The sequence below is a fragment of the Candoia aspera genome, chromosome 1 (genome assembly GCF_035149785.1).
Source record: "Candoia aspera isolate rCanAsp1 chromosome 1, rCanAsp1.hap2, whole genome shotgun sequence".
In the NCBI taxonomy this organism is placed as follows: Eukaryota; Metazoa; Chordata; class Lepidosauria; order Squamata; family Boidae; genus Candoia; species Candoia aspera.
In genome coordinates, this window is record NC_086153.1 from 218,238,372 (window position 1) to 218,264,630 (window position 26,259).

Genomic DNA, 26,259 nt, shown 5'->3' on the forward strand with positions numbered 1-26,259 from the left:
TGAAAAATAATATTACAAGATAATATCAATAATTAACCATCCATACACCAAATTATTTTGTTCATTCTCATGTACATAGGTATCTTCCCTCATTCACAATCTCATATTTAAAACATTTAATTATTTATTTAGAGTTGCCCTTTTGTTCCTTAAACTGAATGCATGAGAATATGGGGGTATGATATCTGTATTTCATTATTAAATCACAGTAGAACATCAGCTGTTCTTTATTAATGCATTATTATTTAAATAAGAGCCAGTTCAGTGTAGTGGTTCAGGTGCTGGCCTAGAAACCAGGAGACTGAGAGTTCTAGTCCCACCTTAGGCATGAAAGCCGGCTGGGTCACTTTGGGCCAGTCCCTCTCTCAGCCCAACCTACCTCACAGGGTTGTTGTTGTGGGGAAAGTAGGAGGCAGGGGTATTAGGTATGTCTGCTGCTAATAGACAGACAGAAGGCAGGATTTTAAAAGTCTTCTATTTTGTCTGTCTTTTCCAGTTTCTGCTAACATTTTATTCATAGTTTTTTTTTCATATTTCTATATTTTTAAGTATGTATTTATATTTCATAGTACATTTCATCATTTTCCAGTAAATGGAGAGTTACTTGTTTTCCTTTTCTTGTTTCTGGTCTCTGTTAATTTTAAATTATTTTTCTGCCTTTTGTTTTCATTTGTTTGGCACTCTTCTCAAGTCTACGTTAGTATTTTCAGTGATTTGATATTTTTATATATGCATTAATGTGCTGTTGGGGCCATAAATAATAAGATATACTTGCAGAATAATATCTAGCAATACTCTTTTTTTCAACTTTGCTCTTCAAGTGTGCTTTCCAGCACACTAAACTCATATATAAACAATTTTTTTCTGGTTCCTTCATTATTACTTATGCTTTAGATTTTCTCTATTGTCTCTACGCTGAATCTCTCCACTGGGTCTCATTTGATGTTTCTTTACTTATTTGATATCTTGCAGGGTATTAGGTCTGGGCTGCAATAATATAGATGACCATTAGATGGCAGTATAAGATACAGAAACATCTACTTATGCCAGCTAGTGGTTGAGTGGATTTTTGCAGCCCAGCTAGTCCCTTGACACTGTTATTTATGATTAAGGTAAATTCCAAGCAATACTCAGTATCAGTGTAGCGAACTATATGTTGTTCTACGGTTTCCTTATTGCTTTTCAGCTGAGGCCTGTTGTTAGTTCTGATCATTAAAGTCTTGCAGTTAGATAACTTGCTGAGACTCAGGGCAAGATTAATAATAATCTTTCATGAATGCTTCTTTAAGTGCTGGTTGATAAGTTTGTAAAGCAATTGAATCTTGAAACATGTGTTTCCACTTAAATGACACATCCACTTTATTCCCAATGCCCTTGAACTGAGATGGGCCACTTTTCTTCAGGTTCTTAATACAACTTACAAATGTGTATATGTGTTACTTTATCCTCCCAACTTTTTTCTACTTGGGACTGGCCTTGTTATGCAAAAGGGTGAGGTAACTTGCTTCCTGGAGCCAGCTTCATGAGGTAGATGGCAGGAACTGGAGTCCGACTGAAAACCTTTCTAATACGTAGATCCTAGTCAGGGAAACTTCAGCAAAGGATCGTTACCTTGTTGTGGTGCTGGAGCTTGAGCACCTCAATGATGCCATGAGCTAAACCGTGAAGGGCCACCCAAGACGGGAAGGTCATGACAGAGAGGTCAGACTAAATGCAATCCTTGGGGAAGGTAATGGCAACCCACCCCAGTATTCTTGCCGTGAAAACTAAATGGATCAGTACAACCAGAGATATGTCGGTATACCATCGGAAGATGAGACCCCCAGGTCAGAAGATGGTCAAAATGCTACTGGGGAGGAACAGAGGATGAGTTCAACTAGCCCCAGACATGATGACACAGCTAGCTCAAAGCCGAAAGGACGGCTAGCGGCCAACGGTGCTGGTGGTGAACAGCGAATCCGATGTTCTAAGGATCAACACGCCATTGGAACCTGGAATGTAAGATCTATGAGCCAGGGCAAATTGGATGTGGTTATTGGTGAGATGTCAAGATTAAAGATAGACATTTTGGGCATCAGTGAACTGAAATGGACTGGAATGGGCCACTTCACATCAAATGACCACCAGATCTACTACTGTGGACAAGAGGACCACAGAAGAAATTGAGTAGCCTTCATAATTAATAGTAAAGTGGCGAAAGCAGTGCTTCGATACAATCCAAAAAATGATAGAATGATCTCAATTCGAATTCAGGGCAAGCCATCCAACATCACAGTGATCCAAATATACACCCCAACCACAGATGCTGAAGAAGCTGAAGTAGAGCAGTTTTATGAGGATCTGCAGCACCTACTGGACAACACGCCTAAAAGAGATGTTATTTTCATCACAGGAGACTGGAATGCTAAGGTGGGCAGTCAAATGACACCTGGAATTACAGGTAAGCATGGCCTGGGAGAACAAAATGAAGCAGGACATAGGCTGATAGAATTTTGCCAAGACAACTCACTCTGCATAACACACACACTCTTCCAACAACCTAAGAGACGGCTTTATACATGGACTTCACCAGATGGACAACACCGAAATGAGATTGACTACATCCTTTGCAGCCAAAGGTGGCGGACATCTATACAGTCGGTAAAAACAAGACCTGGAGCTGACTGTAGTTCTGATCACGAACTTCTTATGGCACAATTTAGGATCAGACTAAAGAGATTAGGGAAGACCCACAGATCAGCTAGATATGAGCTCACTAATATTCCTAAGGAATATGCAGTGGAAGTGAAGAATAGATTTAAGGGACTGGACTTAGTAGATAGGGTCCCGGAAGAACTATGGGCAGAAGTTCGCAACATTGTTCAGGAGGCGGCAACAAAATACATCCCAAGAAAGAGAAAAACAAGAAGGAAAAATGGCTGTCTGCTGAGCCACTAGAAGTAACCCAAGAAAGAAGAAAAGCAAAAGGCAACAGTGATAGGGGGAGATATGCCCAATTAAATGCCAAATTCCAGAGGTTAGCCAGAAGAGATAAGGAATTATTTTTAAACAAACAATGCGTGGAAGTGGAAGAAGACAATAGAATAGGAAGGACAAGAGACCTCTTCCAGAAAATTAGAAACATTGGAGGTAAATTCCAGGCCAAAATGGGTATGATCAAAAACAAAGATGGCAAGGACCTAACAGAAGAAGAAGAGATGAAGAAAAGGTGGCAAGAATATACGGAAGACCTGTATAGGAAGGATAACAATATCGGGGATAGCTTTGATGGTGTGGTCAGTGAGCTAGAGCCAGACATCCTGAAGAGTGAGGTTGAATGAGCCTTAAGAAGCATTGCTAATAACAAGGCAGCAGGAGACGACTGCATCCCAGCTGAACTGTTCAAAATCTTGCAAGATGATGCTGTCAAGGTAATGCATGCTATATGCCAGCAAATTTGGAAAACACAAGAATGGCCATCCGATTGGAAAAAATCAACTTATATCCCCATACCAAAAAAAGGGAAACACTAAAGAATGTTCAGACTATTGAACAGTGGCACTCATTTCACATGCCAGTAAGGTAATGCTCAAGATCCTGCAAGGTAGACTTCAGCAATTCATGGAGCGAGAATTGCCAGATGTACAAGCTGGGTTTAGAAAAGGCAGAGGCACTCGGGACCAAATTGCCAATATCCGCTGGATAATGGAAAAAGCCACGGAGTTTCAGAAAAACATCTATTTCTGTTTTATTGACTATTCTAAAGCTTTGACTGTGTGGACCATAACTAATTGTGGCAAGTTCTTAGCAGTATGGGGATACCAAGTCATCTTGTCTGCCTCCTGCAGAATCTGTATAACAACCAAGTAGCAACACTAAGAACAGACCACGGAACAACGGACTGGTTTAAGATTGGGAAAGGAGTACGGCAGGGCTGTATACTCTCACCCTACCTATTCAACTTGTACGCAGAACACATCATGTGACATGCTGGGCTTGAGGAATCCAAGGCTGGAGTTAAAATCGCTGGAAGAAATATTAACAATCTCAGATATGCAGATGATACCACTTTGATGGCTGAAAGCGAAGAGGAACTGAGGAGCCTTATGATGAAGGTGAAAGAAGAAAGTGCAAAAGCTGGCTTGCAACTAAACCTCAAAAAAAACCAAGATTATGGCAACCAGCTTGATTGATAACTGGCAAATAGAGGGAGAAAATGTAGAAGCAGTGAAAGATTTTGTATTTCTAGGTGCAAAGATTACTGCAGATGCTGACTGCAGTCAGGAAATCAGAAGGCGCTTAATCCTTGGGAGAAGAGCAATGACAAATCTCGATAAAATAGTTAAGAGCAGAGACATCACACTGACAACAAAGGTCCACATAGTTAAAGCAATGGTGTTCCCCGTAGTAACATATGGCTGCGAGAGCTGGACCATAAGGAAGGCTGAGAGAAGGAAGATAGATGCTTTTGAACTGTGGTGTTGGAGGAAAATTCTGAGAGTGCCTTGGACTGCAAGAAGATCAAACCAGTCCATCCTCCAGGAAATAAAGCCAGACTGCTCACTTGAGGGAATGATATTAAAGGCAAAACTGAAATACTTTGGCCACATAATGAGAAGACAGGACACCCTGGAGAAGATGCTGATGCTAGGGAGAGTGGAGGGCAAAAGGAAGAGGGGCCGACCAAGGGCAAGGTGGATAGATGATATTCTAGAGGTGACGCACTCATCCCTGGGAGAGCTGGGGGTGTTGATAACCAACAGGAAGCTCTGGCGTGGGCTGGTCCATGAAGTCACGAAGAGTCGGAAGCGACTAAACGAATAAACAACAACAGTCAGGGAAAATGAGATAATGGGACCTTCAGTTCAGGAATTAAAATGATTTTAGCCAGTACTGGTTTTCTACCTTGAGAGAAACTTTTAGGTACAATTTCCATACAATCCTGCATTGGAAAGTACTGAGTTTTCTAGCAGAAAACCACATCTACTGTAGATGTTCAATTAGCATATAATGAGCCATTATATGCTTCTTTGGATGAAAAATAGCTTACCCTGCAGTGAAGCATACACTTAGAAGAGCTTAAGAGCTCAAGGATAAGACATAATGAAGCAAATGTTATTGATCAACAAATTAGTAAGGGAGGTGAAAGAAGTAAATCTGCTTTACTTTATTTCAGTGGGGAAAAATCCAAGATTCAATAACTGTGGTTCCTCAAATATACGTATTAATTTTTCCACATCATTTATGTAGTACAAGTCAATGGAAGGAAAGAGGGATGATTTCCTGAAACATGAGGGAAGAGATGGGGGTGGGGGGTTATAAATACTTTTGCTCTTGGGGCAAAGACAGACTGATCCCAAACCAGCAATATTTTTGGAAAATAAGAATAGTGTAAATTTGCAGTTTGCACTGAGCTTGCACAAGCTTCTACAGATCAAGAGTTAATATAGATTGCACATTTTGCAGTGACCTTTTGACATGAGAATAGGCTGTCATGAGGGAAGAAGTACCCACACTTCCTGGGACACTTCTCATACAGTTGTCTGTGTAGAGTGCCAAGCTGAAAGCCCAGGAACGTGGCCACTGCCTAGGTCTTAAGTCTCTCTCTAAGCCATCTTGGAGGAGCTGATTATCCTCAGATAGTATAAATGAGAGTAGTGGTAAATAGGGAGGCTACCTTGATTACATTCCAGCATTATTGAAAGACACAGATTGTTTTGTAATTGCCCTGTAAAAGTGGAATTGTCCGAGACTTTTAGGGTATGCCTGAGTTTCTGCATACCAAGAAGATGCTGGGTCTAAGTACTGTAGCTAAAGAAATCTTTCCAGTAAACACCTCGACATTATCTCTAAGTAACTGCATAACTTCATCTCCAAATTACTTTTTATTTAATGGTTGCTGTTCATTTTCACTTTGCAGAAAGGAAATTGTTTCCATAAACAAATACTGCTCGTTTCAGTATTAGATTTCTGTTTTACTATTGAATAAAATGGAGATCACAGATCAAGGTTAAAGAGATCTGTGGAAAAAATGAAGACACTCCAGAGATAAACTTCATTAAGCATGCCAACAAAGTCCATTCCTGAACTCCCTGTTCCTTCCCAAAGTACTTATGGAATACTGTTTTCTTAGAATTATTCTCAAGACAATTAATTGAAAACTTTATTCTTTGTATCTTATTCTATGGCCTTTCAGACCCAGGGTGGGCTGATGAGGCATTCTTTGACTCACATTTTGAAATGAAGTGTAGCAGTTATTATATTATGTATATTTTCCAGCTTTTCTATTTTGAAATTACTTAAAATGGCTTAGATAAAATGTATTAAGATAGCGGTGAGTTCAGTTAAAAATGAAGTGAGCTTAGCAACTTAAGAGATCAAATGCTTATCTCAGAAAAAAAGTTTGCCTGGTGTCAAAGAGAAATCAGTGAAGGAGAGAGATGGGGCCCATTTAGAATGGGTATTTTTAAACTTGAATGTGGTCACAAAAAATACCTTTTCCAATTTCCTGATCAATTGTGTTTCTGATATTGGAGACAGAATTTTAATACAGTTGTTTACTACATAATTCATCTGCAGTGCCAGCCTAATTGTTTCAATAGGTTTCCTAGACAATGTTACAAAGTTAGTAAAATAGTGAAAGTCTATTTTTTATTTAATAGCATTTGTGATAACTGTATACTGTAGAAATTGAACTTTTTTTCAATCCATGCAATAAAATTTGCACTGTAATTCTAGAGCATGCATACTTCTTTCACCAATACTTTGACCAATTAAATGTGTATTGCATATTCCGTAAAACTAGCACAACTACTATTCTACAAATTAAACTAACTTAAACATAGACATCTGTTCAGGCAAGGGGGCATCATCACCATATAAGGCTGCCAGTTATGACATGCATTTATTCTGCATAATAAATTATTGTTTTTGTTTTGAACTTGGATCAGAAACTCCTCTTCGTTAGTATACTGTATTTCCTTTAAAAAAAATCTCTGATTTTCTTTTTAAAAGACTGCTAGCTTACTGGTTCCCTCTAATGGCTAAATCATGGAACTGTTCATTTTGTTTACCGGTTATGGATTTCAGAAACATTGTCACGTTATTTTTTCCTTGGCATTCATAAAGCCAGAACTAGAGATCAGTTCTGCTTCAAGTATAGCAAATATTTGGATTATCAGGCTGTTCTCTTCTTTTGTGAACATATTTCTAAAGTTGTGCCTTCTTGCATGTAATCACTGAATCTAAATGTTTTAACTCAGTGCTTGCACAGAGGAGCTTTCACCTTTTTTCACATGTTTGCAAATCATGTATACTTTTACAAGTAATTTGTTTCTTTCCTTCAGAAGGTATCAACTGTCTCAACTAATGTTAACATTCACTATTTTTATCTTAAACTTCAGGGTCAGTGGACTTTCCCCTTTCATGGGTGATAATGACAATGAAACCTTAGCCAATGTTACCTCAGCCACCTGGGATTTTGATGACGAAGGTTTTGATGAGATATCAGATGACGCTAAAGACTTCATAAACAACCTTCTAAAGAAAGATATGAAGTAAATATAACTATATACAGTGTTTTGCATGCTACTGTAAATATGAATGCATAATGACTATCCTCCCAGAAAGACTTCTTACACTGTTTCCCCGAGCATAATTGCATAAGAGGTATCCATATTGTGGTACTTCTGCACTAATTTAGTGTAGATGAATGAACTTGTTGAACGACCTGTGACTATGCTGACTTTGCCTTTTCAGAACTGATCTAATAATCCCACTACCAAACTATGGCCTCTAAACCTTAAAATATAAATACACTGAATAAATTCAAGTCCTATAAATTTGTAATGACTCTTAAGGTATGAATATTTCTAAAATTTCCTCTTCCGGCCCATTGCTTTCCAGATGTATTAACATTCAGTTCCTTCCCAGCCTTGGCAAATGGTGGCTGGTGTGGGAATTGCAGAAAGGAAAAGGCAGGGAAAGGGCAAAGTTCAAGAAGCTTTAGATTCTTCCTGTAAATAGTTGCTAGCCTCATAATTCCTCCATCTGGACACTGAAGCCCACATACAGTTTGTAAAGCAAGGCAAGTTGATCTAGAAAAAAATGTCTTACACAATTCAACTTTGCTCAGATTACTAATTTATTGGCATTTTTCCACACAAGCAGCCCAGTGATGAGCGGTGTCAGGGTCAGTCTCGCTTCGCAATAAGACACAGACTCACTTAATGGGTATTAAGGATTTCTGGTTTATTGGAATGATGGCTGACAGAACGAAAAATGGGAACGGGGGGTGTGGTGTGGAGGTGCCCATTTTATACCCTCTTGTATGACCCCGGACTCCTCCACCCTCTATTGTCCCAATCCCTCTTGATGGGACCCTTGATTGCTGCCTGGGCGTTTTCCCGGTGTCTTCTCTTGTCTTCCCGATTCTGGTGTGTCCTCCAGGGCACCAGGTGCGGCTTATCTTTGCTCATCCGATGTCCTTCTTTTCAGCTGCATATGGGTCCATGGGTGTGGGTGCTTTGGGTGCTTGTTTTAATCCCTGTTTTAATTATCTTCTTCCTCTATTCCTTGATGATCATGATCTACGTTGTGAGGCTCTTTGTGCCTTGCAACGAGGTCATGACATGCTGCCCCCCAAAGATGTCTTTATGGTGCTGGTTTCTCTGGGTATGCCTCGTGGAATTGTCTAGCTAGTTGTCTTGCCATGACATGTTGCGCCTGGACCCACTCTGGGTGTGAGAAATGTTTCCATTTAACGAGGTATTGCAGCTTACCTCTTTGCTTTCTTGAGTCCAGTATCTCTTGTACTTCAAAATGTTGTTGGTTGTCTATCATTACGGGTGGGGGGGGGGGTTCTTCCGTATGCCATTTGGATGTGCTTGTTGGTTTCAGTAGTGCACAGTGGAATACTGGGTGGACCCGTCTCAAGTTGTGGGGCAGTTCCAGTTTGAAAGTAACTGGGTTGATTACCTGTGTGATTTTGAAGGGTCCGATGAATTTCAGTGCCAGTTTCTTCGAGGGTTGTGAGGTTTTTATGAACTTAGTGGAGAGGTAGACCCTATCTCCCACTTTGTAGTTCGGTGCCTCTGCCCTGTGGTTGTCCGCATATTTTTTGTACATGGTTTGTGCGTCTGCTAGGGCCGTTTGGATGATTGGCCAGGTTGTTGCCAGCTGTGCTGCCCAGTCGTCTGGTGAGCAGGGCGGGGTCTCTGGTTGCGGCAGTTCTGGTATCGGTACAAAGTCCCTTCCGTAGACCACCTTAAATGGGGTGTGGCCAGTGCTCTGATGTACCGCATTATTATAGGCTACCTCTGCAAAAGGTAGTAGGTCTACCCAGTTGTCCTGTTGGTAGTTTATGAATGCCCTCAGGAACTGTTCCAGTGTTGAGTTTAGGATCTCTGTAGATCCGTCCGTGTGTGGATGCCACGCAGTGGACAGTGCTTGCTTAGTCCTGATTAATTTTAAAAATTCCCGCCAAAACTTTTGACGTGAACTGTGTGCCTCTGTCGGTCACCAACCTGCAGGGGGTGCCGTGGATCCTGTATATATGTGTTAGGAACAAGTGTGCCAGTTGTTGTGCGGAGGGAATTGTTGCACACGGGATGAAGTGTGCCTGCTTTGAGAAATAGTCTTTTACCACCCATATCACTGTTTTCCTTTGGCTGGGTGGGAGGTCCACAATAAAATCCATGGAAATTTCTTCCCATGGGCGGGAGGGGCTGGCTACTGGCTGTAACAGCCCTTGGGGTTTCCCCCCTTTCCGTTTGGTGGTGGCACATGTGGGGCAGTTGGCCACGTAGTCTTTCACGTCTTTTCTCAGGTTTGGCCACCAAAATTGCCTCCTCGTTAGGTGAAGGGTTTTTACGAACCCAAAATGTCCCACAGTCTTGTCATCGTGCGATCTGTGTAAGATTTCCCCCCGCAGTGATTCTGGCACGTACAGGGCTTTCTCTTTCCAGGCAATGCTGTCCTTGACAGATACATGGTGTCGGTTGTTTTGCAACCATGTATCTGTTTGTAGTGCTTGTGTGAGTCTTTGTTGCCAGTTCGGTGAAATTGAACGCCGGCTCCGATCGTTCCCTGTCGTTCGTGCTGCCGTGCGCTGGTTCCTTGTCTGGCTGCGCGTGACCGCTGGGCAGCCCAGCTGTTTCTCGGTCCATACTGTCCCCACGATGTCGGAGGCTTGCGTGTCGTCCTGTGGCCGTCGGGAGAGGGCATCCGCCAGGAAGTTCTTCTTGCCCGGTATGAATTTCAGGGTGAAATTGAACCGACTGAAGAACTGAGCCCAACGCACCTGCTTCGGGCTGAGCCGTTTTGGTGTGCTGAGTGCCTCCAGGTTCTTGTGGTCCGTCCAGACCTCGAAGGGGCAGGTGGCCCCTTCCAGCAGGTGCCTCCACGTTTCCAGAGCTGTCTTTACTGCGAACGCCTCCTTTTCCCATACGTGCCATCTCCGCTCTGTTTCGGAGAATTTGCGGGAAAGGTAGGCGCAGGGTTTTAGGTGGTTGTCGGAGTCCTTTTGAAGCAGGATGGCTCCGATGGAAAAGTCGGAGGCATCTGCCTGCACCACAAAAGGCTTGGTGGGGTCGGGGTGTTGTAGCACTGGCTCAGCTGTAAAGAGGTTTTTTAGTTTCTCAAATGCCGTTTGACAATCAGCTGTCCAGTTTAGTAGCGCCCCTGGGTTTCTTGATTTGCGCGTGTCCCCCAAGCCCTTAGTCTTAAGTAGGTTAGTTAGTGGTAAAATAATCTCTGCCAGCCTTGGGGTGAACCCCCTGTAAAAATTGGTGAATCCGAGGAGGCTTTGGAGTTGTCTCCTCGTGCGTGGGCGCTCCCACGCCAGTATGGCTTGGACCTTGCTTGGGTCCATTTCTATTCCTTTAGCTGAAATCCTATACCCTAGATAGTCAATTTGTTTCTTGTGAAACTCGCACTTGGAGAGCTTGGCAAACAGCTCTGCCTTGCGGAGTTTCCTGAGCACTTCTTTTACCAAGCGTTCGTGCTCACATTCCGTTTCCGTGTAGATTAATACATTGTCGAGGTAAACCAAAACCCCCTTAAAAAGGTGGTCACGCAGGACCTTGTTAATTAACTGCATGAATACCCCCGGTGCTCCTGCCAGTCCGAATGGGAGCACCTTATATTGAAATGCCCCCAATGGGCAGTTGAAAGCAGTTTTCCACTCATCCCCCTCCCGTATCCGTATACGGTAATAGGCTTCCCTTATGTCCAGTTTAGAGAATACCTTACCCTTTGCCAGGTGGGACAAGATGTCCTTTATTAAGGGTAGGGGGTATTTATTTGAAATGCTTGCTGCGTTTAATCCACGGTAATCTGTACAGAGCTGCAGTGACCCGTCCTTTTTCTCACGAAAGAGGACTGGCGCTCCCACTGGAGAGTTTGCAGGCTCGATAAAACCTCTTGCCAAGTTTTTGTCCACAAAGTCCCTTAATGCTGCCAGCTCCCTCTGGGTCATGGCATATATTTTGGGTTTGGGTAGGGGTACCCCCGGGACCAGTTCAATGGTACAGTCTGTTTTCCTGGGGGGGGGGGGAGTTTGTCCGCCTCTTTCTTGCCGAAGACATCGGCGAAGTCCGCGTATTTGGTTGGCAGTCCCTCTGGTAGTGCCGCCTCTCTGTGCTCTGCAGTCGTCGTCGCCCCCCCCATGGCCGCTCGGGGGACCCTGTTCCCTAAAGGTGCTTGATAACGCCCATCAGCAAACTTAATCTCTCTGGTTTTCCAGTTGATGACTGGGTTTTGCTGCACGGGCCATGGGATCCCTAGTATGAGTAGGGGTTGCCCCACTGGTGCCACAATGAAAGCCAATTTTTCCTCGTGGCTGCTGAGCCTTAGCGCGGTTTCTCCGGTGTATTGGGTGACCGGGCCCCCTCTCGCTGCAGATCCATCGAGCTGCGTGAACACCAAATGGTGCTGAAGTGGATAGCAGCGGAGGTTAAGCGCGGCTGCCAGGTCTGGGTGCATTAGGCTTTTTGAGCAGCCCGAGTCAATTAGTGCCCAGACCTTTTCAGTCTTATCCCCATGGGTGAGGGTGGCACGGACATAGAGGGTGGGGCATTCCTCACTCACCCCTTTGTCATTGCACCTGTCACTGTTCTCCACCTGTCCTTCGGCGCCCCTTAGGCCAGGTGGTTGTCGTTTCCCGTCGGCTCGTCGGGATTGCTTCCCTCCTCCTCTGAGCTGTAGGGGAAGTGTCTGGCTCGGTACTCCCCCTTCACTGCTGGTCGCTTTCTGGGCGCTGGGGTTGGTGCGGTTGGTGCCCTCCTCGTGCTCTCTCTGGGTGTCACTTTGGGGCATGCTGCTGCCTTATGGTCTTCCTTGCCGCACGTGAAGCACTGCCCTTTGGCGAAGTGCCGGTCCCGTTCCTCCTTCCATGGTTGGGGTCTCGACTTCCCCTGCCTTGCAGCTGTGCGTGGGGGTCTCGCCGCCTCCGTCTGCTGCGCTTCCTTCTTGGCGTGGAGGAATGTGTCGTGGGCGTCCTCTGCTTCCCCCGCCAGCCGGATCCATTCGGTCAGGGAGTTGGGATTGTTGCGGCAGAGTGCCCACCAGAGAACGTTTAAGTGAAGTCCTTGTTTGAATTTCTCAATCAGAGTTGATTGAGACCAGGTGTCCACTTTTCCGGCTAGGGCTTGGAACCCCATGGCATATTCTGCCACGGAGCGCTGGCTTTGTCTGAGTGTTTTCAGCGCCCTTTTAGCTCTTTCTTGCTCCAGGGGGTCCCTGAAGTGCAGCTCCAGCGCCTGCAGGAATTCTGTGCTGTCCTGCAGCGCCCGGGCGCCTGATTGGCACAGCTGGACGTACCAATCGGCGGCCCGACCTTTTAGCTTTATGGACAGGGCATTCACTTTGCCCCTTTCAGTTCTGAAGCAGGGACCCCATTCCTCGAGGTAATACCCCGCGTTCGTCAGGAAAAATGAGAGTTTGGAGGGGTCCCCGTCAAACTTTATGCCAAAGTCCTTGGCAGCCGTTCTGGTTTGGTTCCCGGTCCCCTCTGGGCCATGCAGCGTGCTCCCCGTGGGCTGATGCGGGTCGGATTGTCTCCAGTCCTCTTGCGGTATCCGTGTCTCTCTCTGGGTCTCTCTGGGCAAGTTAGTCGACCCGCCGCCCGGGTGGGGGGGCGGGACGTTCTCCATCGGGTGGGCTCCTGGAGCCGGGCTCCATTGTCACCGCCGCCGTACGCCTGGTCATCCCTCCGCCTCTCGTCCGGGTGCGCCTCCAGTCGTCGGGTGGGCTCCTGGGATCGGGCTCCGCCGCCGCCACCACCAAGGTCGTCCCGCCGTCTCTCGTCCGGATGCGCCTCCGATCGGCGGGTGGGCTCCTGGGGTCGGGCTCCGCCGTCGCCGCCGCCGCGCTCGCCCCGCCGTCTCTCATTCGGGTGTGCCTCCACGCTGCTGCCACCGTGGGGTCCCTGCACTGCCGTCAGCTGTTGTAGCATCAGCCGTATCGCCTGCACCCCCTCCTCCAGCGCGTCGAGCCTCGCCGCCGTCTGCGGACTCCGGGTGCGCTCGCCATTCTGCTTGCCCTCACCGTTGGCCGTCGTGGAGGACGGACCTTCCCTTGGTCCCTCCGGGGTGCCAGGCGCTTCCTCGGCTCTGTGCACCCGGGGTGGTGGTTCATCTCGCGCTTCCTCCGGGGTCGCCTGCGAGCCTAGAGAGGGTCCCCTCATCTCGCCCCCGGTGGCCCACGGGCTCCAGGGTGCTGGGGTGGTTCCCTCCCCCTCCGCTTCCCCCAAGCTGGATCCCATACTTACTGGGGCGTTACACCGCCTGGACCTCAGCCACCTCCCGCCCGAGGGGAGCGGGGCTTCGTCGCCAGGTGCCGAGGGGTTGCGCTGCCTCGCTCCGTGAGTTTCCATACCTAGCTGGGTCCCTCACACGCTTGTTGGATAGGTGCTAGGTAAAAAAAATTTTGGGGGTTCCCGTTTTTATGTCAGGGTCAGTCTCGCTTCGCAATAAGACACAGACTCACTTAATGGGTATTAAGGATTTCTGGTTTATTGGAATGATGGCTGACAGAACGAAAAACGGGAACGGGGTGTGTGGTGTGGAGGTGCCCATTTTATACCCTCTTGTATGACCTGGGCTCCTCCACCCTCTATTGTCCCAATCTCTCTTGATGGGACCCTTGATTGCTGCCTGGGCGTTTTCCCGGTGTCTTCTCTTGTCTTCCCGATTCTGGTGTGTCCTCCAGGGCACCAGGTGCGGCTTATCTTTGCTCATCCGATGTCCTTCTTTTCAGCTGCATATGGGTCCATGGGTGTGGGTGCTTTGGGTGTTTGTTTTAATCCCTGTTTTAATTATCTTCTTCCTCTATTCCTTGATGATCATGATCTACGTTGTGAGGCTCTTTGTGCCTTGCAACAAGGTCATGACAAGCGGTACCTCTTTAGGACAATTATAACTTATTTTTTACTGAGATCAGCATAGAAATATGCAGATGGATGCATCCCCCATAAGAAATGCTTGTCCCAATGTGTAGTTTAATTTTATTCCTAATATGGGTAACTATATATTAAATGTAGTTTAATATGTTTAGTTTACATTCCTGCCCTAGGCAGGGAGTTGAACTAGAAAACCTCCACAGTCTTTTGCAATCCTGTGATTCCATGAAATGGGATATTTATTCCGTATCCACCTTGCATTGACCGTTCTAGATAAATAATTTTTTTCAAACTTATAGGGACAATTGGGTGCATGGCTGAAACTTTCATGTCCCCTCACACCCTTTCCCTACAGTATAGTTGTTGTTGATTTGAGGAGGTTACAAAATATCTTGGAAATGAATGTCACTTAATTTTGGCAGCATAATCTTCAGAATCTGTGTGGTCTACAAAAAGGAGGCTGGAAGCTGCCTATAGATGCTAAGTCTTGGATTTCCCACCCCTGCTCTAAGAGTAGGAAAATATGATGTAAGCTAGAATGTAAGATTTTTTCAGAATGAATAATAGATACTTTTCTTACTACATGATTTCTTTGCTTCTGCACAGCAGTTATGAGAAAGTTAATGAAAAACAATGTGTTAATACATAACAAATATAGGGTGTTTCCAGAAAAAAGATGGTGGTTGCCATTTTTTATTACTCCAAAGATATCAAAAGGTAATGAAACACATCTGAATAAGAAATAAGAAACACAATAATGAAATATTCAAATACTTTACAGCAGAGGTTTTTGAGGACTAGACTTAGATTTTTTTATCATAATATTCCAAAAATATAAACCTTCTATAACTCTGTGAATTGAAGATAACTTATTTATCGACATATCATTAATATTACTGGAACCCATCTCATGGCTTACTTAAGCTAGCTCTCTGCCCAGCAGCCAGTTAGCTGCCCTGTGCCTTCTGCAGGTGCACGGCAAAAGTCAGCATCTGTAAGGAATGTTGGAGTAGCAGTATCCCAGTGTAAAAGTTCGTACATCAAGCAAGCAAACAGCTTTCTAGTCTTCCGATTATAACACTAGAAAGAAAACATCTAAGACGAGAATTGTTTTAATCTTACACTTCAAAAGGTTAATCAATAAAAAACTAATTAAAACAGAAAGTAAACATCTGAAAATTAAACCAAAAATTTGAAACCAAAATTATACCCATTTCTTCCACTTTTTCATGTGTTCGTTAAGTAAATTTTCATGTCCAATATTGAAACAAAATATACCAGACTGCAACTGAATAAAACTGTAGTCTGATGAGCCATATTGTCAAATACAGAACTAAATAAAATCCAAGTTTTATGTAAGTGTAATTGCAAATAACTATTATTTCTATTACTCATAGGGACCGCTTGGATTGTACTCAGTGCTTACAGCATCCATGGCTGCAAAAAGACACCAAGCACATGGAAGCCAAAAAACTCTCCAAAGATAGGATGAAAAAATACATGGCTAGAAGAAAATGGCAGGTAATATAGCGATCAAGAACATGTATAACAAATCCTTTGTATATTCTATCTTCAAAGTGCATGAGTTTGGAAGGGATATGAAAATAAAAGGCCCTTTGTTTAAGAAAAACAATGCATCGTTTGCAGGAAAGCTGTTACAGGATACAGGAAGGACATCTTAAGTTGTCTTACTCCAATCCCATGTCCTTCAAATAAATACACATAACATTACTACAGGTTAATGATCATGTTGGCTTTGATCAAATTTGTACCTTTGCAATGCTCAGTTCTCCTGAGATAATTGTGGAGGTATTCAGTGAGATTTTTATCTGTTATTTGAAGCAAATTAATAAGAATTTTCAGTATTTTAATAAGGCTGTAGCAACACATTAGAAAGGGAAGTATATTACACCATTCTGAAATGTGGCTGAGAAATTTTTCCTTCATTTGTGCTGGTACTTGATTTTTTAAATTTTTAAATTTTTATTTTTTATCCTGCCTTTATTGTTTTTATAAATAACTCAAGGCAGTGAACATACCTAATACTCCTTCCTCCTCCTATTTTCCCCACAACAACAACCCTGTGAGGTGAGTTGGACTGAGAGAGAGTGACTGGCCCAAGGTCACCCAGCTGTTGCCCTTTCTGACTTTCATTCCTTTCTCTATCCCTGTGAGAGGGGAAATTCCTAAAAATCCAGCTGCTTCACAGATTTCCTTGCCAGCCCATAATGCAGGTGCCCAAGTGTGCCATGGTTGAAATCTTCACTAGAGACCTGTTTCCCTCCATTCACTGGATCAACTTACTGTATATTGGACCCCCATCTCTGGAATCTACTTTCAGTGCACTAAATAGAACCATTGTATGTTTCTCAGTCCCTCTGCTTCTTATTTTACAAATATGTCAAAAATAAGGTATGGTAAGAATGAGTGCATAAGCATTTCTTGGTTATGTTACAGAAAACAGGGAATGCTGTTCGTGCCATAGGGAGGCTGTCTTCTATGGCAATGATTTCTGGCCTAAGTGGACGGAAGTCCTCTTCAAGTTCACCAACCAGCCCTGTTAATGCAGAGAAGATTGAAGTTGAAGGTATGGAAATTCTGATATGAAGTGGAGGTACAGTGGTATACCATAGTCTTTCCATCTTTGAGCACAAAGGCAGGAGATTGTGAAAGCTGAAGTCCAGCTCATATGAAGGACATAAGCTGGAGAAGGCTGATTCTGCTTGTTCCAAAATACAATATTAGTTCATGGATTATATGAAATCTATAGTGCCTTTTCTTCTGTCATCACCAGTATTTTCTTAACTTGGACATACGTTAATCATTGTTTTGCAGAGATCTGTGGTCTTCTGTTGCCCAGGTTAACAGCCTGTCTGCATTTAACTTAAATATACTTGAGTCTGTTTCTGCATATTGATTATTCATTCACTAGTATAATATTGGGCACAGTTTGCCATGTAAATCCTCTGAGCAGTAGAATTACCATGCCATATTCCTGGAAGCATCCTTTACTGCTGTTTCAACTTTAAATTGAAATAAGAAAATTGATGTGACTAGCTTCACAGACAGTTAATGATGTCAGGCAGATGGAACACAAAAATATGTGTGAATATTGTAGGCTATCATATATTGTTTTCAGAGAAGTATTTGACAAAGCATTGGATGACATTTTGATTACCATATTATTTAAGTGTAGGCTGTATGGCATGACAATTAAATAGATGCTTGAAAATGTTATTCCATAAAGAACGTCCATCCACGGTTCTTTAACAAACTAAATGTAGTGGCATATTGGATGTCACAAGGATCAATTTGGGGCTCTGTACTCTTCAATGTTTTCATTAATGACTTGGATGAGGAAGTGGAAAAAATATTTATCAAAAGTGCAGGTGGCACAGAATTGGGTGGAATAGCCAATATGTTAGATTGAAAAGGAAAATTGATGGAGATACGTAACAATAGCAATAGAAATCAAAAACACAAATGTAGAATGGGGGACACCAGCGTGGCAGTAATACTTGTGAAAAAGATATCAAAATGGTAGTTGATTATATACTGAATATAAATCATCTCTATGGTGTGGCTTAAAAAAAGGTTGTTTAAGGTTATGTGACCCGGAAGTGTCCTATGGACAACGCCGGCTCCAAGGCTTTGAAACGGAGATGAGCACCGCCCCCTAGAGTCGGACACGACTGGACTTTACGTCAAGGGAAACCTTTACCTTTACCTAAGGTTATGTCAAGAGACTTATTTATTTATTTACTTACTTACTATTCCGCCTTTATTATTTCTATAAATAACTCAAGGTGGTGAACATACCTAATACTCCTTCCTCCTCTTCTTTTCCCCACAACAACCACCCTGTGAGGTGAGTTGGGCTGAGAGAGAGTGACTGGCCCAAGGTCACCCAGCCAGCTTTCATGCCTCGGGTGGAACTAGAACTTTCAGTCTCCTGGTTTCTAGCCTGTTGCCTTAACCACTAGACCAAACTTCCAAATCACAGGAAATAATAGTTTAACATTATTTTATGACTATTAGTCAGATCCTATCTTGAGTATTGTATCCATTTCTAAGCAACCATACCACACATTAGAACAAGTTTAAAGAAGGGCAGCAAGGATGATCTGGGGACTAGTCCTGTGAAGAGGTAAGAACTGGGAAGATACCTTGAGAAGATACTATGAAAGCATTTACATGATAGCATTTATAAAGTATCTTAAGAAATGTCATCTAGAAGGCTCCAATTAGTCCTTCATTACTTTAAAGTGCAAGATACAATAAAGATTTTAAGTTGCAGGAAGTGAGATTCTGATAAAGGTTGCTTTTTTGTTTTTAATCCTAACAGTAATTTGACAATGGAACCAATTACTCAGAGAATTGGTAGATCTCTCCTTCTCTGAATGCGTTCAAACAAAACTGGATAATCATCTGTCTAGGATACTTTAATTTACAGTTCTGCATAAAGCAAGGGGTTGGACTGAGCAGGAAGTTAAGTTTCAATAATCATCTGACTCCTTCCAAGTCTATGTCCTTTTACCACAATTGGTATCTGAACTGCATGGATGTATCCAGTCCATGGTAACCATGGTGCCTTATCATATATATCCTTCCAAAAGGAATAAAATATTCCTATTTGAATTCTAAACTAACAAACATTAAAGGTTTCTATGGGAAAAACATAAACTGTGAACTGCTATGGTGTTGCTGGAAGAAAAGCTTTGACGCTTAGTAGGCTGTAAGAATCATTATCAGACAATTGTTTTATGATAAACCAAAACTGTATTGTTTTTTCCTTAGATGAAATGGCCAGCTCTCTTTTAGAAGCAGTTGATGAAGAAAGGTCTCATGTGAAGCCCTATTTCTCTAAAACAATGCAAGATATAGAAGTTGTGGAAGGCAGTGCTGCTAGATTTGACTGTAAAATTGAAGGTATTCTTCACAAATGTAGAAGGCTTCATCTTCAGCTATCTGCCCATCATTTTCCTTTTGGTGTTGGTGTTTCAGTATTTTTCATCGTCTTGCGATATGATGTACCTTATCTGCCAATTGGCTGATTAATTCTAATTCTCATTTTCTGGATGAGCTACAAGATAGAATCCCACTTTAAATATAGTTTTATTCAGGTTATCAATGACAAAGTCTGGCTTTTAGTTGATTTACCTTGAGAAGGCTGCTATGAAAAGAAGATGTCTGTTCATCTGTATATTTCAAATTAATTGGGTACTAGCAGGAGCTATAGACCCACAAATGTATACATTAATTGACATTAGAGGTCCTATATACAGTAACTATAACTGTACAACTAAGACATATCATGGAATAATCTCTGTTGGACACAATGACTGAACTCTTGAGTAGACGTGTAAAAGGTAAGTGAGTATAAGATTGCACTGTTAGCCATTTTAAAACCATCTATAGTAGCTCTAAAGCCAACCATACATCTATTCCAGTTTACATTTCACATGGTAGATATCTTACCTTTGCTGAGTTTATGCCCATATCTGCTAAAGAAACCATGCAGAGTTTGAAGGGAGCCAAGTGCTAAAGAGGTACATCTGGAATATGTAGTTTCCACAGGACCATCTTCCCTGGCTGGCAATTTCCCAGAGTTGGACCTGCCCCGGGACCTCTGTTTGGACTGCACTTTTTGTACACCTATACTAGACAAACATTATTCACTATTAAGGATAACTTAGTTGATAAATGCACATCTGCATCCCCAGGCCCCCACAGTACTTTTTTATGGCAAATTCAAGTGAATGTCTATTTCTTCTCTGTATTCGACACTTAATCATTTAAAAGTAAGTTAAAACATTTTTACAAATAAAATATTTTCACTTGTGGCATCTGGTATTTTTCAGGTTACCCTGACCCAGAAGTGATTTGGTATAAAGATGACCAATCTATCAAGGAATCCCGGCACTTCCAGATAGACTATGATGAAGACGGCAACTGCTCTTTGACTATTTCTGAAGTTTGTGGGGATGACGATGCCAAATACACCTGCAAGGCAATTAACTCTTTGGGAGAATCAACTTGTACGGCAGAACTTATTGTGGAAACAATGGGGGAAGAGGAAGAGGAGGAAGAAGAATGAATCAACTGAAGAGGAGAAAAATCACTCAGTTGAAGACTCTCTAATGCTCATGTAGTGTGACATTAGGTCATAGTTTGTTCTTGGTTTGTTTCATCAGCACCATGGGCTGACACCTGTTTGTTTTATTTATGGGCATTAACTTGAATTAGCAAGCACTTTAGGTGGCTGTTGTGCTTGGATTTAGTTTAAGTTAAAGCATCAGTTGCATAGCCCAGATAACGAATGTGAACACACCATATGAAGCTAATCTACCAGAATCAACAATTTCTTTCTTAAACTTAGGATCAGGAGAGGGGAACTGGATAATTATACTAATTGTTTCATCAAACAGCATAGCTAGTAAAGAATGTTTCCTTGGTGTTCTGTGACACCACTGAAGCTTGTATGAATCAAGTACGTTTGGAGAACATGGGGCACTATCCAGCAGTAACATTTTACCTGGGAGGGGCCCACTGGAAATACAAGAGTAACACAGAAAGTTTCCTGATGGGATGCACCCTTTTATGCTATTATCCCAACAGCATTTTTGCAAGTATTACAATGTTTACTTTTTGTTTTTTTCCACCAGTTGCCTCTCAGATATCCCATTAAAAGCATTTTGTGTCTTTATTAACTTTCCCCTTGAATGTTATTTGTGAATTCAGATCAGAAAACCTCAATTTCAGAGTAAGCCATTACAGTCTTCCCTGAAATAAAGAAAACTACAATTTTACAATTTAAATCCAGGCAAAATAGCTTGACAGTTCTGTAGATTGGAACCTAAAATGTAATTACCCTGTTTAGAAACTTAAAGACCTTTTCCCTATTTTTCTTTGCAGCAGTTGAGCTGAGCGGTGGATTTTCTTAGTGAGTTGTATGCTATTGTGATCATCACAGTAACAGGTAAAACAAACAAACAAAAAACACTGCAGGCACAATTTGCAACCAAGTCAGCTAGCACACTCAGTACTTGGTTTGTTGGCTGAAATCCTACATTAACCCTGCTGCGATGAAAGATGAATCCCCTGGCATTCCTGGCTGCCTCACCAAAAGCTCATGTGATACTGAATGGCTTTTTCCCACAGACAGAAAGAAATCACAATTAACGCTGTTTATCCTGGTGGCAGATTTCTGCCTGCACCACTACTCTGAATGCCAAAGGGAAAACGTGTCAACTATATTTATCAGAACAACATAAAAGGTTGTGGTTTTGAAATGTAAGCTTGTTGAAAACAAGCAGTATATTGTGAAAAGTCAGTGCCTGTGTGATGCAACTCAGGTTTATTTGCATCATTATTTTGCTCTTATTAAAAAAAAAATAGGTAGAAACTGGACAGATTACAAGGTTCTCTACAAGTTCCAACAAACCACGAACTGAGTATTTATGAGGTAGATGCCTTACTGGTAAACATACACAAACACATAGAGAGAGACACTTAATGGTGAAAAAACTATGTATCTTCCTCCAAATTGATTAGCACATTCAGATTTTTCCGTGTTGCTTTCCTTTCACAGTTAGCTGCCATTTAGAGGCCATGAAACTTTGCACATGAACACCTAACAGTACCTGTCTACACTTAGTGCATCGGTCCAACTGTGGGGCTTTTCTCCACTTCCTGTGCAAGATGCAAACGTTTTGTGTAACTGTTGGCTTCATTAAAGAACACAGACAACGAATCTTACATTGGCTTCTCAAGGCAGAAGAGGAAAATTAAGTATGTTTCAATACAGATACATACAGGATCCTTAGACTGTTTGATCCCACGAGCCTTACATGTTCTGTATTTGCTTGTCTGCCTGTTTGAATGCAGATATTCAAAATTCCATTTATGACATTTACTCACAATTGCTGTGGGTTTTTTTATTACTGCTTTTGCTGTTTCTTAGTTGAGGTTACCAGCATGTCTTCTTTTTAAGTGGATGAGGAACCTTTGTTATAATAAAACACAGTAATTGCCAGTTTTCCACACATTGTTATAAGGCAAGAGTTTTAATATTATTTAGTGCATACAAAGCATTTTCTCACATGTTTTCAATGTGTTAAGAAAACAATGGGGTGTATTTTTGTATATCTTAATTAAAAAAATATGCTAATGTTTTCTAGTGTCTTAAAAAGGGAATATTCGAGAACACTACAGCTGTAGTTACTCACAATTTCTCAATAAATACATATCACAAAGCACGCTAGCACCAGTTCCTTTGTTCAGTCCCGTCTGGCAATTTAGGCTCCTCTTTGTGGTATTGCTGCTGTCTTAATCCAGGGAGAATGTTGCTTTAGTTTATCCCTCACTGATAAATTTGTAGGTATACTGCTTCCATGACCCAGCCTAATATAATTTTCTACCTAGACAAGGGGGTTGAGTTGTAAATGTATATAAATTTGGTGAATTGGTTCACGTTTGGCTGAAAACTGAATGATTCCTCTTGGCTCAGGAATCTTTATAACTCGTACAAGTGGTTGTGTTTTCTACAAAAAAAATCAGAGTGGTTCTACTAACAGTTCTCTCTAAAAAAAAAGAAAAGAAAAAAAAAACTATAAGCATTGAAATGTTTGCTTGAAGGCAAACACAGCACTCCGAGTTAGGAAAAAAAAACATTTTTGGAAAAAAGAACAGATTGCTTCCACATGATTAGTTAGAAAAAAATCTTGAAGATCAGGAGAGGAAAAATAACACCTGAACCTCCCATCGAGACCCATTCTGATGGGTTTTTCTTGCATCCTGGATAGCTATTTGCAGGTCCCCCAAGAATGGTGGAAGATGGGAATGGTAACAGACAGTAGAGGCAGGGCAGAGGGGACCCCCTGCTGGGGGAAATATAACTACTGTCTATCTCCCTTGGTCCTCTGTGGTTTCTTTCTTTGCCTACTGCCTCCTAACTCAGCTCAGCAGCTCTTTTTTCCTCTCTCCTGGGCTTTTTATCTGTTTTTCCTCCATTCCCCACCCCCATGCCGCCCCCATTACTGCCTCCTGGAGGATGGCATGAGTGATGCACCAGCTTCTGTGTGCATAAAAGAGGATGTGCTTGTACTTTCTCTTCGACTGCTATTTCCTTGCATCCAGCACTATGAAAAAATGAGCAAGTACAGAGGAGGGGAAAGAAACATTTAAAAAAAGAATTAAGTTTGCAATTTTGTCCCTCCATGCTGTATGTACAGGCTGCTTTCAAAGAGTCATTTCCCCCAGCAGTGTATTTTTCGAAGTTATAAAACAAAAACAATATTCATGGATGCAAATGCTTAATCTCTTCCCCAAACTTCCCCCTTGTCTTCTGTTTTATTTAACATTTGTGAGCATCTTGCAAACTAGCTAATATTTGCAGTGTTCAGTCTTGATGAGGTGGGGGTCAGAAAGGCAGAAAAAACAATTCAACTTAGTAGTGAATGTGTGAATTTTATTTGTGGAAGTTCTTCATTAAGAAGTACGGTATAAGTGTTCCTTTTTCTCCATTCCCAACTGTTCTGTCTTCAAAAAGCAGGGAGGGTGTAGTTCTCCCTCTTTCTATGCAATACCCCTCTGGATTAGGCTAAGTGGGGGAAGAGAGACAGGTTATTTTCAGAGGACACACTGCATTATAAGCTGATACATAACTACACCATATATGATTAGCTGACAAAGCAGTCAGTGCTGTGCAAACTCTGAAATGAAGGTAAACTGAATAAACCATGGTTAAGTTAGCCATCAGTTTTTATTGCAAGTTCCACTGCAATTTGAACACTTTCATACGCACATCTACATGCACAGAAACTTAAATTGATTCCTATCCCATTGATACCTTTCCTCCATTCAGAACTGGAGTTCCAAGATTTAAAAGGCAGCTGCATGTCCCTCTTTTTTAACATATACGAAGTACAAATCAAAAGTCCGTTCAGCATTTCTATTTTGGGAATAAATGGCAAAAGTTCATCCAAAACATCTTCACAACAACTAGTTCAGAGTGAGGTTCTGTGCAGTCTTACCTTTTAGGAAATTACAAAAGTTTCTGTTTAGTTTCATAAATTCCTAACACATAACTCCTGCAGAGATGTGCCCTTTGGAATACAAAATGCTTAAGCGCTTGAAAAGTATTTCCATTCATGCACTGGAGTGAACAAAGAAATGTCATGCATATTTGTTCAGTGTCAAAATTTCCCAATGCAACTGTTAGGACACCAAACTCTCATTTCAGGGGCCTAACATTTCCACTAGCAGTACTTCTAAACCCGTATTTGGAAAAGCAATAGGAGAAAGTTTCCCCCCGATAAATACAATTGCAGTGATTGATTCTAGGTAAATTATGGGTTGGATTCCTGACCCTCCTCTCCAGCATACGCTTCTAGAAGAAACTAAGAAGCTAGATCTGCAATCCCATAATTCCAATGCAAAACTATGTACTTTGCTTCTCAGTAAACATGTATGGAATTCTGGTAAGAGTAAGGTCACAGTTTTCCTAAACACACAATTACCCCAGCCTTACTGAACAGGGCTTGTGTCTGAAAAAAAAATACAGACTGTATTCAGCTCCAAAGTTAGTTCTAAACATATAGAAACCAGTTATATTTGTAAAACGGCTGAAGAACATGCTCTCTTGGATCACTCTTTGAAAACATGCACTGAAATAAAATCTAACTTTTCCAAACAGAGAAGGGAAGATCCTTGCGGAAAATGCCCAGCAGAGTTTTTGAGGTCAAAATTTCCTCTCCTCTCCCATTTCTCCCTCATTATTGCCACACAAAGTTATTTCCAGTATTTCTTGCCTTTCAGAAGCACAAGGTGGTATATACAATTCCAAACTGTTTTAGTGATCCCTGTGAACCACTGAGCAAACATTAGCATAACAGAAAAGATTAGTCTAAAGCAAGTTGTGGAAATCCTGCCATGCTGCTTATAGGCTGTATAAATCAGAATCTTACATTAAGCCATAATTTTCATATAGCACATTATGTGAATGCAGCCAGTTGGTTTATGTTCATACTGGATGACCTTCAGGTTTAGCATGTCAACCAACCCAAGTATTCTGAAGAACAGTCTAGATCTCAGGAAAGATTAAACTGTTGAAATGGAGCAGTAATACTAATGTGGAAAAGTTTGTTCTGCTGATTAGGGCAGAAGATAAGGCAGCATCTTCAGTGCTGACCTTCCATCAGACTTCTGAATACTTACTTGGAAAGTAATACATGGGCCCAGGTTACCTGAGGAACTGTCTCATCCCGGTTACATTGACCTATCCCACTCAGTCCGGCAGGAAGGGCACGTTATGGACTCCATAGGCTAAAGAATTTCAACTGGCAGGGTCTAGGAGGAGAGCCTTTTCTGCCATTGCCCCCACCCTGTGGAACATCTTGCCCCCTGTAGTGAGGTTGGCCTCCAGTCTTCTGGCCTTCTGGAACAGTGTTAAGACCTGGCTCTGCCAACTAGCTTGGGGATCCAATAGTGGAAGGCAGCCCTCGGGGTGGTTAGTGGTTTGAAGATGGTCTCTCCACCTTTTAGTTTTTCTCTTATCTTTCTTGTATTTTTTGTACTTTTATAATGGTTTTTGACATTTTATTTGTAAGCTGCCCAGAGTCACTTCTATAGTGAGATGGGCGGTGTATAAATTTAATAAATTAATAATACCCATGAAATCAATATGGCTTACTAGTGAATAAGCACAGCTAGAGAAGGAAGAATGAAGAATGACAGCAGGGCAGGAAAGCAGAGCTGATTTATCCAAACACCCCCATTTCTATCTCACGCACAATTTCCATATATATTCATTACAAGCAGCTGGTAATAAATATGACTGCTTAGTATTTGAAGCAAATACAGAGGCTGCATTTGCACGTAAC

At 42.2% G+C, this 26,259-nt stretch overlaps 1 protein-coding gene across 3 annotated transcripts in view; it reads left to right on the plus strand.

Moving 5' to 3' along the window:
* The window catches only part of MYLK (myosin light chain kinase), a 392,661-nt gene extending 370,029 nt beyond the window's left edge, over positions 1-22,632 (plus strand). For all 3 annotated transcript variants that reach the window (XM_063288778.1, XM_063288774.1, XM_063288777.1), the window contains 5 exons: positions 7,383-7,535; positions 15,775-15,898; positions 16,835-16,964; positions 19,175-19,306; positions 20,239-22,632. In XM_063288778.1, the coding sequence (XP_063144848.1) occupies positions 7,405-7,535; positions 15,775-15,898; positions 16,835-16,964; positions 19,175-19,306; positions 20,239-20,474 (753 nt within the window). In that variant the 5' untranslated portion in view covers positions 7,383-7,404 and the 3' untranslated portion in view covers positions 20,475-22,632. The remainder of the gene's footprint in view (positions 1-7,382; positions 7,536-15,774; positions 15,899-16,834; positions 16,965-19,174; positions 19,307-20,238) is intronic.
* Positions 22,633-26,259: the final 3,627 nt, after the last annotated feature.